We start from the raw sequence: 16,919 nt of genomic DNA, 5'->3' as shown, positions 1-16,919 counted from the left end.
ACAGAATGACCTTCCACCTACTGTGGACAATCAAGATCTAAGAACAGGCAAAAGGCCAAGTTCAGAAGATCTAAGAGACCGAGTAGGCAAATAAAGGTGAAGTAGATCAGACAAATAAACCGGAGCAAGTCCATTTAAAGCCTTAAATGTTAGGAGGAGTATTTTAAATTGAATACGGGATGCAACAGGTAGTCACTGGAGATCATGCAGGAGAGGGGTGATGTGGGCAGAGCGCCTTGTGAAGGTGAAGACTATTGCAGCTGCATTTTGGACATACTGTAGTCTAGCAATATTTTAAACAGGGCATTACAATAATCAAGGCGTGAATATTAAAGATAACTTTTAAAGATAAATTAAATGCCATTTAGATTTGTGATGAATGTCATTATAACCTTTTCACAGCTCAGTTATATACTGTAAATGTGTGTGATGTTACCGCACATATAGTGTCAAAATAAAGCCCATAATTTGCTGTATGTATCCAAAAGGGCTATTCTACTGCATCAGCAGTATCTATTATAAGTGACTGTATAGGTTACTTGGCAGGATTAGCTGGACCAACCACTATGCAATCTCTGGTAGCTAATTTTCTCAAGTGTCTGCTCCAATTTAAATATATAAAATGCATAGCCTACAGTTTTGTAATCATTAAACACAATCATTTGACAATGAGATAAAATCAAATATAAAGGGTCGCGACTGCATGCATTGTATGCAGCAAACCATTGCAGCTTCTTTTCATATACGACTTTGTGGGGAGTGGGGTGTTGGGAATGAATAAAATATCATTTTCATTTCCAGTTTGGCTTTATCTGCACACCCATGTAGCGCTGCGAATCTGTTCTTCTCTCCAGCACCACCCTCGGGTGAACAGCGACCGATCAACTCACTGTCAACACCTTTAAATCACACACCAGCGACGTCCAATAAGAAACGATGGACCAGCCCACATACACTCTCTAACCTAGTGCCACGACCAGAAACTGCATACCAAAATCGATTGCATTGTGCACAGAATTACAGATCTGATAGTGACGGGCAGATTCCAGCTTGTTATTAAAGGCGTCTGTGTCAGCATGGATACGGTTTCCATTTCTAGAGAGCGTGATGATGCTGAAATCATAGATTCGTCCACAACAGAGGGACCTTCTCAGAATGCACCTCAAAGGTACGTGTATGATACTGTATGTGGATTGCAGTGAGTGATACAGTCGGCTTACAGGGCTCATTATTTAACTGTAAGTGTGTTTGTGAGCGAAAACACGTCATTTAAAAGGCAATTTTTGCAAATACGTTGGAACGTGTCGCTCTGTCAGTCCCACTTTGGCTCCGTGTCACTGCCGGGCAATGAGTAGAAAGTACAAAAGGAGCATCGTAGGTAGGACTAAATACTATTACCACCTATTTGGTGGGTTAATGCTTTTCTGTTTCTAGAGTAGGGTGCAACGCGGCTAAATGCGCACCTTAAGGAAAATTTGCTTTTTTTCTGGTCACAAAGTGTATCAAGATTGAAAAAATACATTTCTTTTTATTGAGTATTGATGGAAAAGAAATGAAATAATAACGGAAGGTTGTTTTGATTTATATATTAATTTGGGGTAAAATACCTCCAGGGGGGTTAAAGTGATATTGTGTAAATATAGTGACAATAGTTATAGGGCAAAATGTGTCCTTTTTACACAGTAAGACCCCCCCTTTTTTTTTTTTTAAGTGACAAATTAAGATAATGCTTGTTCAAAATAACCATTACAGAAAAGGGTTAACCATTTTCTGTTCATTTAAATCACATTTGGCATTTTATAACATTTCAAGATGAATCTCCATTGTGATCGGATCAGTCAATATTAGCCCACTAATATTTGTTTTAAAAAACAAATCTATTTGCCCCCTAATGAGAAACAATATGTTTTATGAATGGCCTTTAGTCCCTACAACAGGGGGCTTTTTACCCCAAACACTATCCTTTCATTTATTGGACAGATGTTGAAAAAACATTTGATTTAATCAACTTGAACAAAACTGAAAATGACAAATATGTATTTTCTCTCAAAAATAAATTCTCATTAGCTACATACATTTGCAGCAATTTGAAAATGATTCAATATTACATTAAATTACCTCAAAATCAAACTTTAGACACTGCACGCAAAGATCTCATGGATGAGGAATATGTTGCAGTGTATAAACAGTGTAAAGGAAAATACTGTGGTTGTTTTTGCAGTTGTTTAGTGTTTTGGGAGAAAATAAAATCAAAAGTGCCTTTTGCCCTAGGGGGCCTTTAGCCCCATTTATGCTATAGCCTACTGATGTGACCTCTGATCTTGGAGAAGTCTTTCATGTTTTTTGGCCATAAAAGCCAGTTTTCTCTATATAATTTCTTAAAAACCTATTTAAATTTGCATTGTTCTAAAAATGTACAGATAACCTACTGTACACCTTCAGCAGGATACTTATAATGAAGTAATATACATAGGTCAGTGACGTGACTTTCATTATTATTGTCCTGATCTATTAAGTTTAACAAAAATACATAAAAAATGCAATTCACACAGATTAGTTACTTGAATACACCTATACTATGATGAACATGTTTTAAAAAATGTCCAAGTGGTGTAACAGTAATAAATAAATAAAGGTCTTATTAAAATATATGTTAGCTTAAGTATTTGGAGACAAATATTTTATTAATATTTCCTATATATATATATATATATATATATATATATATATATATATATATATATATATATATATATATATATATATAAATCAGTGAGACCGTTTTTCTTTAAAATATTGTCAATATTTGAAAAATGTTTGTGCACCAATTTAAAATCAGGTGGTGTAACCAACCATTCTGTTGCTATTTTGTTGTCATGTGACAATAAAATCAGAAAACAAAGGATCCCTAGACCCTCATGACTGTGTGTGAAGTTTAAAAAAAAATATATATATACTATATATATATCTCCAATATTTTGACATTTATTATTTTAAAGAAATATATTTTTACCTTGAAAAATATGTTTGAAAACATTTAGAAAATGAATGATTAACTTGCGTATACACTAATTTGTATTAAAAGTACCTTTAATTGATGGTTAAACTAAATTTTTAAAGTCATTAAATCTTTAGATTCTTTCAATGAACTTGATACACATTTTAAATAATATTTTTAAAGCATTTCTCATTTTTATAATCTCTGACATCGTAATTTGTCAGTGATCCATATTCCAATTCTTTCTTAATGTTGTTGTTGTTGTTTTCTTCTTTCCTTATTAGTCAGATTTCTTTTTGTCTGGAGTAATTCTAATAATGAACTACACAGCATTCTAGGACTAAATGGAGGTGTTAGGCGATTGACTCTTAAGCATGTTAATCACAGGGCTCATCTGTTACTATGAGTGAGACATTTTGCTTCAGCATAGCTAGGTGCAGGTTCTCTGTTCCATTAACATCGACAGCGATTAACATTAATGAGGAAATCTGTCTGTAGATCAAAGTAATAGGGAGCAGATGGCGCGATGTGTTCTCCAGCTTTGGTGGAGAAGATCCAGCTGAAGCAGCAATGACTCATGTTTGAGTATGACCCTCTCAGGAGAAGCATTGTCTTTATTTTCCAATGCGAGCCACACACGTGGGCCCCTCTAAGCAGCCTTTGATTTGTTAATCAAAGGTTTTGTTCCATGTTATTATCTGTTATTTATGTTGCTTAAAATGGCTGCACGTATCCTGCACATGAAAGTAAGTGGCTCATCTCCCAAAGCAATACGGCCACAAACAAGCCTGGGAGATGGTATAGTCTGGTGGCAATGTCATTGATATGCTTCTTTTGGTAAGGGATTACATTTCTGAGCTGTTAAATCAATCATGCACATGTTTTTAGGAACAGGTTGTTAGTATGGAGGAAATATAGCTATCACAATGGAATGCATGAATGTGTATTCAATCTAGATAAATCCATTGTTTTGTGGAGCAGAAAAGCCATGACACTGAACCATTAGAGTATTCATTAATTAAAAAAAAATAAAAAATTCACTTTGCAAGTCATACAGAATGCAACAACATGCAGTATGCATGTGAGTGAAGTGACACTACACTGATTCACCCCTATGTGAATCAGTCCAGTTATTTTTGATCTAGATTGAATCTCCATGGGTGTCAGTGGCCTGAAGTAAGTGTCCATTATACTGCAGTATATTAGTCAATGTTTGCCAGACAACATGACTGATATCCACTGAAATGCTGTGAGGACATCTGTCAAACCAAATAATTTCTATTTCTATTACATTTCAAGCGTTTATTCCATATCATGGCTCGTAGCACACAAGAGTTAAAAAGCAAAAAAAAAAAAACAATGTGAACTTCTATGTTATTTATAGAATATTTATTTATAAACACAGCATCAGTTCATAAACTGTGGCATGTAGGGAGCCAGTGAATTAAATATTTAGTAAATGGCTCTAGTCAATTTTTTAAGCTGACAGTAGATAAATAGGTCTTGTACGTATGAGCAAATTCACTCTAGAAATTATTATGATATTCTTTAAGGTCAATTTTCCATATCCTTAAATTGTTCTGAGCTATTTTACAAAGGATTAAGGACAGAACCTCATGATAAAAAGCGCAAACTTTCAGTTTTTTTCCTTGTCTTACACTGAACTGTCTGTCTGGTCACACAACCATCACTTCTGAGTCCTGGCACTGCAGACTTTCTGCCTAGACGAAGCAGCTGCAGAGCTGTCAAATCAAATTAAGCCTGTGCTCTTTCTGATGACCATTGAAATGACTGCATTTGCACAGCCAAAATTCACATGAGCTGATCATCAGAAATTGGTTATTATTGTAAATGTTTTGCTGAGCTTTTAGTTAACATATGTTGAAAGAATGCAGTATTTTACCCTTGTAATGAGAACTATATCATTCCTTTAGATCATTGGGGTAATATACAGCATGATACCTTCATTGTATCAGGACCCTGGAAAGGGCATACTCGCTTTAAATGGATAGTTCACCCAATATGACTTTCTGTCTTATGTGGAACACGAAAGAAGAATTGCAGAGCATTGAATAAAGATGCAATGAAAATGAATAGTGACTGAGGTTATCAGACCCTAACATTCTGCATAATATCTTCTTTTTTGTTCCATAAAAGACATACTGGTTGAGAACAACACGAGAGTTATATGACAAAATGTTCCTTTTTTAGGTGAACTATCCCTTTAATGCAGCAGTAGTTCACAGTATCTGACTAAGAATAATGATTGCATTACTCATTACATTGCATTATTACATTTCCTGCTACTATTTTTGCAGTTCTGTTTGCAGCAATTGATCATAGAGACTGCTATATAAAAGTGTATTTTACTCAGGTTTATTATATGCTGTCAGTCAGTAAATTGTAGAGTGCTTTCCCCTGCTGTTCTTTAGCAAGACTGAAAGAAATGGGGCTCTCTGCACCTGCTGCTGTTCTTGTACACATGTGCCCACATGTTGTCTGTAGTGATGCATTTTCGCCTTATGTAGCAGCGTAAATCTGGTAAATTATTTATATTTTATGTTTTCAATTTTTTAATTATGTAGTGTAAATTTAGAACATTATTCTATGTGTATATTGCCCTGGAGTTAGTTTAAAAAAATAGTTACCACGGTTGCAATTGGGTTTCTAATACAGCTGCTGAGGTAGTGAAATTTGGTAAATTTAGTAAATTTGGCATCTTCTCTCTTCTGACTGTCATGATCCATCGCTCTCTAGTTTTTTTCCTCTTGTGGAAAGTTGTGGAAATGTAATAGTGGATTTATTCGTTTGCTATTGGAGCAAATGGGTAAGAATAAATAACTCTGGAAAACATGGGTTGTTATAATTATACATGATCTACATTTACAGTAGATAGTACAACCCATTGAACAGATTCCATGTCTATCCTTCACTGCCATGTGTCTACTCTGACTAAAGGCTCGATATACTTCAGAGAAGTTTTTCTTCATTCTTCATTCAGGGGTAAAAAGAAGTTCAAAACAGCCGAGCAACAGTATACTGTTTGTGAGCATTCAGACACCCGCCACCCACTGTGGGCGGTGTTTATAGGAGCATTTAAATATAAGGAAGCTCAGTAAAACTTTAATTAATGTAACATTAAAATGTGTTATCAATGACTTTATGCCTCATTCTATGAGTAGAATTCATACTAGATCAGTAAAAGATACTTTTTTAACCACTCGATGATGATTTAAAGTAATATATACTGTATGTAGTATAAAATGCGCAATTTGTCTTGTTTACATTCTGAATTCATGACGCTAATGCGTTAATATGCTATACGCGGCCATAATATGAGCCGATTACACTCTGTTATTGTAATTTCTGATGACACTGATACAACTGCCAAGATTAAAAAGAGTGTTACTGGAAAGAATACAGACAAAAGAATGATGATAGGCATACCTTACTTTAGGCAGATGTGTGAATGGCATTCACTGCAGAAGACACATGAGTGAAGCAGCATATTAGAGTGAATGGGAACTTAAGAATATTTGAGTAGATTTGATTCCTTTTGTAGACTAATTAAAAAAATGCATGCCATGTTCTTGGAAAATGTTTCTACGCGTACAGATCGTACAGATGTAGGTAGATTTTCACCAGCTCACTAATAACTGCAAGCCGGTGTGTTCATGTTGACTGGTTTTTACTGACTGAACACCGTGAACAGGAATAAGCTGTCGGCCTCAAAGTAGATGGCAATTCAGGTCACACCTACCAATGATGTGGACCAATGGCAGTAAGAAGGTGTTTAGCAGCCGGTAGGACGTTTTGCTAAAAGTTTGAACAGGCGAGCTGTTACGAACCACTGAAACAAACACAAAAACACCTTCTTTTTGGCCAAATTTTGTTCTAAATGATGTCACACCCATTCGTTCTTCGATTTCGTATGACGTTTATCGGGATCTTAAGGTCTATCACACTTTAATATGTCATATCTACATTATTTCTAAATTATCACATCTACATTTCAGCAAAGTAACTTCTGATTAGACTGATTATGGTAAACACTTCAAAACACTTAGGCTGCCTTTCACTTATTCTATATGAAATCAGAGGCATGTGAGTTCATTAAAATTTAGTGCCTATAATGACTGAATGATGAATAAAGGAATATTGAATCTTAAAGCTTAAGTATATAATTTTTGTGCCACTAGCACCAACAAACAGAGTTGCAAATTTAAACATTGTTTTCAAAACAGTTTTCTGAATATGCCCCCATCTGCCATTGGTCAAACAAAGAGATAGTCCCGCCCCTAACTCACGCCACTGGTTGAGTAATGTTGTTGGGGCGGGTCTGAGCGGGTCGCTCAAAACAAACAGAGCAATTTTCATAGCGCAACAGAAACACAGTGTTTACAGTTCTCGAGAAAATGAACCTACGAATGGCTTACTAATATTTGTCTCTGCATATTAAGATGGGATAGGAGAAAGTATTTTAACACAGGAAAAGTTACATTCTTCAGCTTTAAAGTCTGGCTCTTCAAGGTGGTCTGCGTTATTTAGCAGTACAAAAGACTGTTGTTTAATAGCTCATATTTACTCTCTGTGAAGTTCAGTTGGAAGTAATATTTATTTTTCTTTCCATATGAACAGGCTTTTATGAGATTTGACTGGGTAAGCTGATGGAGTCCCTCCCACTTGGTATAATTGAGCCTTCAAGCGTTTCACTGATACATTTTTAAGACATCATTGCTAATCTAATATATGTTGCCAGTAACTCAGCAATGCACTCAAATATACTCTGGGCCAATTTTCCCTGGCAAGATGCAGAAAGAAACTGTACATGATGGAGGCATATTGTTCAGACAGAAGAACTGTGCATAAGGGATAGTTCACCCAAAAATGAAAATTGCCATTTACTGACTCTCTAAACCATTCCATGTCACTCCATGTTGTTCCTAACCCAACTTTCTTTCTTCCATGGAACATCGAAAGAGAAGTATAGCAGAATGTCTGATCTATTGGGTTGTCAACCCCCAAAAAGGACAAAAAAGCACCATTACAGCATCATAAAAGAAGTCTATACAATTTGTGCACTCTATTCCAAGTCCTCTAAAGACATACAATAGCTTTGTGAGAGGAACAGACTGAAATTTAAGTAATTATTCACTGAAATATTGCATTGCCTCACAGCTGTGGTCACCATAAATTTTGCTGTATGGAAAAGAACAGCTTTTGCTATGTTCATTCTGCTATAGAATAACTCCTTTTGTGTTCCACAGAAGAAAGTCATACAGGTTTTAAAAGACATATGGTTGAGTAAATGATGACGCAAATTGGTGTAGCTATTCATTTAAGTATTTTGAAAGTGAGACAACTAATAATTTTACATTACAGTTTACAGCAATCTGTTGTTTGTTCAATGCTGTGTTTAAAGCTTAATTGTAAAGCAATATCATTTGGTAGATGACCCTAGAGACATTTAATTATGTGACCCTTTCTCTTGCAGTGAGATCCCTGAGGTTTCTCTGTGTCCACCAGACAATGACAGCATGGATGGTCAGATGAGTGTGGTCAAGATAGAGGAGAACAGCAGCAGTCCATCCAAGTCACACAACTGTACTCTCCTCCACCGCCAAGTAACACAGGGCTCCGCCTATCACTCACCACAGCCCAAAAGATGCCCCTGCTGTGGCCACAAACAGTCACTTGAAAGCAATGCCTATCCTGTTAAGACTGTCCATAGGTGCAGTCCATCTCGCCTGCCTTCAGGTCATAATAAAATGCAATGCCATTGGCTTCATGGATCTCAAGATGGCAGTAACCACAAGCCTGTACAATGTCACATGGTGACAGTGAGGTCCAGACATTTGCCTAACCTAATTATCTGTTCTACTGGACATTCATATAGTTGTTTTAAGCATTTTAAAATCGTAATAATTATGTCTTTCTATTATAGGAATGATGGTCTACGTAGGATTCCAAGAAGGTGAGATGACAATATTTTTTTTATTAATATGAAATTCACAGCCCAAATAAATTATGCATTATGCATGTATTATTTAAAAAAACAAATATTATTATGTTATACAATAATCCACATTAACATAACATTATGTACAATACTGGATTAAATCAGATTTTTTTTATGTTTAGAACTATTACGAACCATTCAAACAATTAACCAAGGCTATTTGTAGTGAGTAGATTGTTCATGTGAATCTGAGTGGAGACTACCAGCAGTGTCATTAGATTAATGGTCCATACGGCAATTCAATTTGGCAGATTCAGTTTGAATTTTAATACCATTGATTTTAAACATTTTCCAGCTATTCACAGGTCATAGTGGAATACCCAGTGGCCGTACTCATTTCATGTACAGTAGTTCTGTTTGCTTGTTCTCTTGCTGGGATTTTGACTGGACCCCTGCCAGACTTCTCTGACCCTTTATCGGTTAGTTCTCCATCATGTCCATAATATATGAGAAATGTGTCTTGTCTTGCACTCTCATAATGTTACATTAATGCATCTGCTTGTACTTTCTGCACAGAGTAAAAAAGCTATTTTATTGCATACTAAAAGTGATGCATCTCTGAATGCATAAGAAGTGAATTGTCAAGCACTGAATTGTTAGCGAGAGGTTTGTGCCTAGAACCCCACTAGACTAGACAAGAGTTTATTTTCACCTTGAATACATTTCTGATAATGAAAGGAATAGTTCACCCAAAAATTATAATTCTCTCATCATTTACTCCTCCTTATGTCGTCTCAACATTGTATGACTTTCTTTCTTCCACGGAAAACAAACAAAGATATTTTAATGGAGATATGATGTCTGTTTGTCCATACATGTTTTGGGTGAGAACAGACCAAAATGTAACTCATTTTTTACTATGCATCTTGACAGCAGTCTCCTTTGCTATCATGATTTCAAACTCAATTATACTTCCTAGCTCTATCTAGCACTCTGCCTTGCGTCAAGCACTAGGAAGTGTAATCAAGCTTGAAATCATGATCATGCCTAGAGACTGCAATGGCAAAGTGTACAATGAAAAAGGAGTTATATTTTGAAGACATTGACTAAACCACTGAAGTCCTATGGATTACCTTTAGGCTGCCTTTATGTCCTTTTTGGAGCTTGAAAATTTGGTAATCATTCACTTGCATTGGATTGACAAACAGATATCATATCCCCATTAAAATATCTTTGTGTTCTGCGGAAGAAAGTCATACGAGTTTGAGACTATATAACGGTGAGTAAATGATGAGAGAATTATAATTTTTGTGTGAACTATTCCTTTTAACTGACCAGTGGTAGCCTTATTCATCACCAAAATTGTAAATGTACCCTTCAAATGATTCAGTTAATTTTCCATTCACCACTGATATGTCTTTGATCGGATCTCACAGGGATTTGAACCTCGTGGAACAGAAATCAGCATCAGGCTCGCAACCTGGATGAGATTACAGCAGAACACTGGGCCTGGAAAATCACTGTCCCCAGCTCCATGGCAACTCAGAGACAGAAATACAGCAGGGTATATCTTTGTGATCAAATGATACTAAACATACTGTATATTAGAGAAGTTGACAAATAATATGGAACTTTTTTGAATATCAAGAATTTAGGTTCATATGAATATATAAGTGTATGTTTTAGAAGCTGTTTTTGAAGTTCACGTAGATAGTCCTGCTGTGTGATATGTGTCTCTCAAATATTTGTCATAAAAACAGCATGCATAATAATCATACAAAAAAATAACATTTAAAAACAGATTTTGATGAAATATAGCGTGCCATTAGCTGTAACTACTTGAACTACCTATTAATAGAGATGTTTCTAGTACTGATTTATTAACTAAATTGGACCGCTTTCCCCAATATATTGTTTTGTTTATATTTATAAAAAATACATTTGGCTTACAGAGAGGACACAAGTAGATCTCAACCTCAATTACAACAACGGCCAAGGAGAATGTTGCACAGAGATTACACTGAGCACAACTTTTTCTGTAACGCCCCAGGTAAGATAAGAATTTACAATATGAACCATTTCCAAACCTAATAAATCAGGAAATGGTGCACAGCATATTTAATGGAATGCTGTTTTCTATCACCCAATCTGTGGTTTTGTAGGAGAGCATTATGCTCAGCTGGTCTTCCGTTCAGGAAACTCTGCCAGTCTCTGGAGTCTAAAGGCAATTTACTCCATGTGCCAGATGGAACAGACACAGGTAAACCAAAGATTTCTTAAAGGAAGATAATATTCATAAGTCCTTAAGGAAGATGTTAAATGCAGTGTTTTAGCTGACATGTGATCAATTCGGCGTACGTAAATAATCAGATTTATGTATTATAGAATCTTATTTTAAAGCAATACAACTGTAGAGTGCTTAAAACATCCTTAAAGGGATAGTTCACCCACAAATTCTGTCATAATTTACTCACCTTCATGCTGTTTCAAAATCGTATGACTTTCTTTCTTATGCTCAACACAAAAGGAGATATTCCACACCGTCTTTTCAATACAAAGGCAGTGGATTGTGTCTTACGTTAAAGCTTAAGGAAAGACCCAAAACCATCAGAAAGCTAATTCATGCATCTCATGCATAATATTCCAAGTCATCAGAGGGCATATAATAGGTTTGATGTGATTTTTGATGTCCATTGTTCGTACATGAGTGCTATCAGAGAAGCTTGTGCACAGTGGTATGTGTTCATGTGAGAACTTGCTTTGTCTAGAGCTAAAAACGACGCAAGTTCTGTGAACAAGCTTCTCTCATGCACTCATGTACGTGCAACAGATATCAAGAGTTCACTGAAAAATTACAAACTTATTGTATGCCTTCAGAAGACTTAGAATATGACACACGAGTCTCATGGACTACTTTATGATACTGTTGGGTCCTTTTTTAAGCTTGAAAGTGAGACAATATCCAGTGCCATTGTATTGAAAAGACAACATGGTATATTAATTAAAACATGTTTTTCGGATAAGAATGAATGTCATATTGGTTTGTAATCAACATTGCTTTAATCATGATTCTGGAATATGTAAGTAAAGCTATTTTTATTATTTGTTTTAGATCCGTTCTGGGACCCAATTTGATCATCTTTGCCAGGTCAGATCAGACTTAGACAGCTCCATGGCGAAGAATGAGTGCTGTCCAAGTTGGTCTCTGGGAAACTATTTGGCTCTTCTCAACAATGTTTCCTCCTGCTTCAGTCTGACTGCCCAACAGGTGTCTGAAAGTCTAGGTCTGCTCAGATTCTGTGCTCCTTACTACCATGATGGAAGCCTGGTAGCATCATGTACTGAGAGGAGTAAATTTGGCCGCTGTGCATCAGTCCCACACCGCTGTAAGCAGCCAATTATCTTCCAGATTCTTCACTACCTTGTGGACAAAGACTTCTTGGGGCCACTGACTGTTGAATATAAGGTCCCATCCCTAAAATATAGTCTTCTATTTCTACCAGTTGAGAAAGGAGATCCATTGATGAAGATATATTTGGACCATCTAGATGGTCATGAGCTCACGAACAATATGACCACTATAACAGGAATGGATTTGGGCATTAAACAAAAACTTTTCAAGTATTACTTGGCACGAGACTCTGTCTATCCTCTTCTTGCAGCTCTTGCTCTTTTGCTCACAATGGGCCTATATCTCAAATCACTACTTATAGCAGCAATGTCACTGGTTGCTGTAATATTATCACTTCTCACCTCATATTTTTTCTACAAAGTTGCATTTCGGTTAACATTTTTTCCACTCCTTAATCTCGCATCAGTCCTTGTTCTTTTAGGAAGTAGTCTAAATCAAACCCTCATTTTTGTTGACTTTTGGAAACTACAGCTAAGCCACAACCCGCCAGCTATCCCTGAGAAGAGAATGAACCGGGTTTTACAGGAAATGGGATACTTGATATTAGTATCAGGACTTACATCTAGCATTACATTTTACTCAGGCTACATTAGCAGCATCACAGCTGTGAGATGCTATGCTGTATACCTTGGCAGTGCCTCATTAATCAACACATTATTTGCTCTTGTTTGGCTTCCGTGCACGCTTATTTTGCAAGAACGCTATGCTGTGCTATCTTCTAACCCTATTACAAAGTCAGAGTGGAAGCCCTGCTGTTCAAAAAATGCTGGTGGATTCTGGGAGACAAGTTCAAGAAAGCGCTGTCTTTTTACATTGAGACAGAAGCTTCGGACGCTAGGGCGAGGGTTTTCTGACACATCAAACCTGCTGTTTTTAAAGATCCTGCCTTGTGGAGTAGTAAAATTCCGCTATATATGGATCTGCTGGTTTGCAGTGTTGGCAGCTGGGGGAACATACATATCGTGTGTGGACCCTGGCATGAAACTGCCGACTTCGGATGGCAGGGCAACTCAAATGTTCCGATCTAGTCATCCCTTCGAGAGATATGATGCTGAATATCGCCACCAGTTCATGTTTGAGCGAATGAAGCAGGGAGAAGATGAGCCCATGACAATGACTCTAATTTGGGGTGTCATTCCATCAGACGAAGGTGATCACTTCAATCCAAATAGCAATGGCTCTTTATCTATGGATCCGGAGTTCAATATGAGCAGTCCCCAAGCCCAGGTGTGGTTGCGAGACTTATGTGGAAAAATTCAAAACCAGAGCTTCTATTCAGCAATTTCAGCTGACCAAGAAGCAGTGGAAGACAATGTGTGTTTCATTGAAAACTTGATTCACTGGGTTTCCATACACCGCTGTTCTAAAAGTGCAGATGCATTTAGTTTCTGCTGTAATAACATTCCCTTTCCTTACCCGCCAAGTTTTTTCGAGCAGTGCCTTAGCATGATGGTGGCAGAGCAGCAAACAGAGGGCCACTTACCAAATGCTGGAGGCATACGGTTTGACTCAGAGGGTCGAATCACTGCCCTTGTGGTATTGTTCAAAACTGTCCAACTTTATAGTTTCAACTTCAGCAGAATGTCGCAATTCTACCAAGAGGTTTCATTGTGGTTTAATGAAGAAATATCTAAGGCTCCAATGGGATTGCAGAAAGGATGGTTTGTAAGCCAGTTAGGTTTATATGATCTTCAGCAAAGTCTGAGTTCAGAGACATTAGAAGTGGCAGGCTTTTCAGTAGCCCTCACATTTGCAATGCTCCTGCTCACGACATGGAATATTCCACTAAGCATATATGTGTCCATTGCTGTGGGAGGAAGTGTTTTTGCTACCGTTGGCCTCCTCGTGCTTTTAGAATGGCAGTTAAATGGTGTGGAAGCACTCTTCATATCGGCAGCTGCAGGTCTCTCTGTTGACTTTGTTGCCAATTACTGCATTTCATACAGTCTGGCCCCACACAATGACAGACTGGGCAGGGTTGCACATTCCATAAAGAGAATGGGTTGTCCAGTAGCTATAGGTGCTGGAGCTTATTTTTGCGTAGGCATCATTATGCTACCCGCAACCGCACTGGTTTTCAGGAAGCTTGGAATTTTTCTCCTGCTCGTTAAGTGTGTGGCGTGCGGCTTCGCCACTTTTTTCTTCCAATCATTGTGCTGCTTCTTTGGCCCTCAAAAGAACTGCGGGAAAGTAATCCTACCATGTGTCATAAAGGAGGAATCTCCCTGTTCAGTTGCAGAACCTGGGACTGCCAATCCCTCAGCTAATGGGGCATTTGGCTGTGGCACAGGTTCTCGAGTTCGAAGGAATTTTAATAAAGAAAGTGATGGTTTCCTCTGCCCCAATCAGCAGAACCACAGAAAGCGGCAACCCGGAGGGAGGGAGACAGAACAGTATGAGCTTCAGCCTCTTGCCTGCCAGTTGAGCGACAGCTTTGAGAATAGCACTTGCACCAGCAAACTGTCCAACAGACCTTCTGTCCTTTCTGATGATATTCAGTTCTGTGGCCTTAGTCCAAGGCAAGACTACGATCATGTCAGCACTGAAGCTGACACCGAAGAAATGTGTAGCAGGCACCTTAAAGGCTGCAACCCACCTCCAGCACTACAGACCTCATCCCCGTACAAAGACAATATGTTGCGTCCTAAAGTTGCTCCTCCACAAGAACTGTCTAAGGAGAAGGTTTTGTGCAAGAAATGCCGAAGCCAGTCTAGCAGTGGGCTCCAACTTTGGAATGTGTCTTTGTCATCTTCCTCTAGTATGGAAGAAATCATTATTACTCAGACTACAGACACAGTAAATGAAAGGTCGCTCTCAATAGATGAGACCACTAGCTGTCATCTACATAAACGTCTTCTGTCATGCCAGTCTCAGAGCTCCATGGAGGGTCTGGAAGATTCCAATGAGACCTGCCTAAGTGACGTTGAGCCTGTTATCTCTGTCCCTCAAGCTGTTAAGACGGAGGGAGCATTACAACCTGGCCACCTAAATGGCAAGAGGGACACCTTACGTCTCTCCTTAAAGGATACGGTATATGACCTTGCCTCTCCAGGGTCTGGCAGGGTGAGGACCACCCAAAGTGAAGTGCCAGTGATTCTGCCTAACAGTAAACCTGATATGCCAGATGTTTGGATCAAAAGGGAAGGAAAAGGGGAAGGTGGCAGCTAATCAATACTGTCAACACACTGAGCAAATATAAACAACAACAGTATGGCCAGTACTTTATATGGTGAACTGAACTTTTTTCCTCAGCAGCTTATTTAATTTTTGAAGCTGTCTGAAAATGCATACCAGACAATAGTCTGCAAACACAATGAGGCAATTACACAATTTGCAAAAATGTTTATAAGTATTCACAGTGCTCCCATAAAAAGTGCAGAAGACCGATTTTTAAGCATTAATCCTTGCATGCCATGTAAATATACACTGAATGTGCACCCACAAAAGCCTTTGAAAAAGCCTTTCTTCAAGGGGTTTGAACTGCAAATACAAAAATTTCAAACAGGTTGTGCAATTGTGCCTGATCTTTAACACAACCAAGCCATGAGCTTTTCAATCAAGCCTCATAATCTTGAAAAAGTCACTATCATTATGTTATCAGTTTCTTTGCTTTATGTTCTTTAGCCCTTAAAAATCAAGATGCCAATTAATCTAAATAACTTTATTAACTAGTGCACTTGAAAAGGAACAGAAGCACTAGTTATTTCACATTTTATGCATAACCTATGTGTTAGCCCATTACTGATTTCACACAAATACATTTGGGTGTATATTAACATAAAAGTTGTGAGGAAACATCCTTTTGTTATTGCCAGACCCTTAAAAGTACCTCTTTTAAAAAAAGGGAAAGATCAATTATGGCCACTTACAAGAATGTTCTCTAGTTAGAATACCTCAGTGTGTGGACATTTTTCACTAAAGCCCCAAACAGATTTCTAATTTACTGCAATACTACAATTAAACCCTATAAAAGAGTTATTTCTATGTTTAGTGTGTATTTGAAAGATAAGCATTTATCAGAATGCAAAAGTTTGTATGTATCAAGTGGTGTTTTGTGATGTGCACAAACATGTAAGTAATTTATAAATTTGAACCTTAGCAGCAGCCATTGTTACCAGGTCATTTTAAAAGATTAACCAGTTACGGAGGGTGTTCTGTTTTGCTGCATACCGCATCTTTTAGATATTCAGTTTGGTTTAATATTATTTCATTAAGGCCAATGGATGTGTCCTTGACATTGTCAAAACATCTTAAAAATACAAAGTGCCAAAATTTTAAAGGTAAGAATGATTTGTGCCAAAATGTTTTTTTTTTTTTTTTTTTGAAAATATGCAGCTGTATTATAAAACCTGCTGGTGTGGAACTCCTGTTGTTAAAAGCCTGTACGTAAAGTCAGATTTCAAGTTGTGTCTGAAATGTCTGAAGATAAACTATGATGAAGTTTAATAAACATTTATTTTTAAAGGTGGTTTGACTACACTCTGTGACTATTGTGGGAGGTTTGCAGCTTACAATACCTTAAGATTGGACTTTACAAGACACATAAAAAA

At 37.3% G+C, this 16,919-nt stretch overlaps 1 protein-coding gene across 1 annotated transcript; it reads left to right on the top strand.

Moving 5' to 3' along the window:
• The first annotated feature begins 975 nt into the window (after positions 1 to 975).
• LOC127455156 (protein dispatched homolog 2-like) lies at positions 976 to 16,840 on the top strand. The gene is made up of 8 exons (XM_051722782.1): positions 976 to 1,168; positions 8,493 to 8,843; positions 8,943 to 8,972; positions 9,313 to 9,436; positions 10,394 to 10,521; positions 10,910 to 11,007; positions 11,120 to 11,217; positions 12,070 to 16,840. Exons 1-8 carry the CDS (start codon positions 1,077 to 1,079, stop codon positions 15,535 to 15,537), a joined length of 4,389 nt encoding a protein of 1,462 aa, XP_051578742.1. The 5' UTR covers positions 976 to 1,076; the 3' UTR covers positions 15,538 to 16,840.
• The last annotated feature ends 79 nt before the right edge of the window (positions 16,841 to 16,919 follow it).

Source organism: Myxocyprinus asiaticus, chromosome 17 (genome assembly GCF_019703515.2).
Source record: "Myxocyprinus asiaticus isolate MX2 ecotype Aquarium Trade chromosome 17, UBuf_Myxa_2, whole genome shotgun sequence".
Lineage (NCBI taxonomy): Eukaryota > Metazoa > Chordata > Actinopteri > Cypriniformes > Catostomidae > Myxocyprinus > Myxocyprinus asiaticus.
Note: the sequence above shows the minus strand (reverse complement) of the source record. Positions and strands in the feature narration are given on the sequence as shown.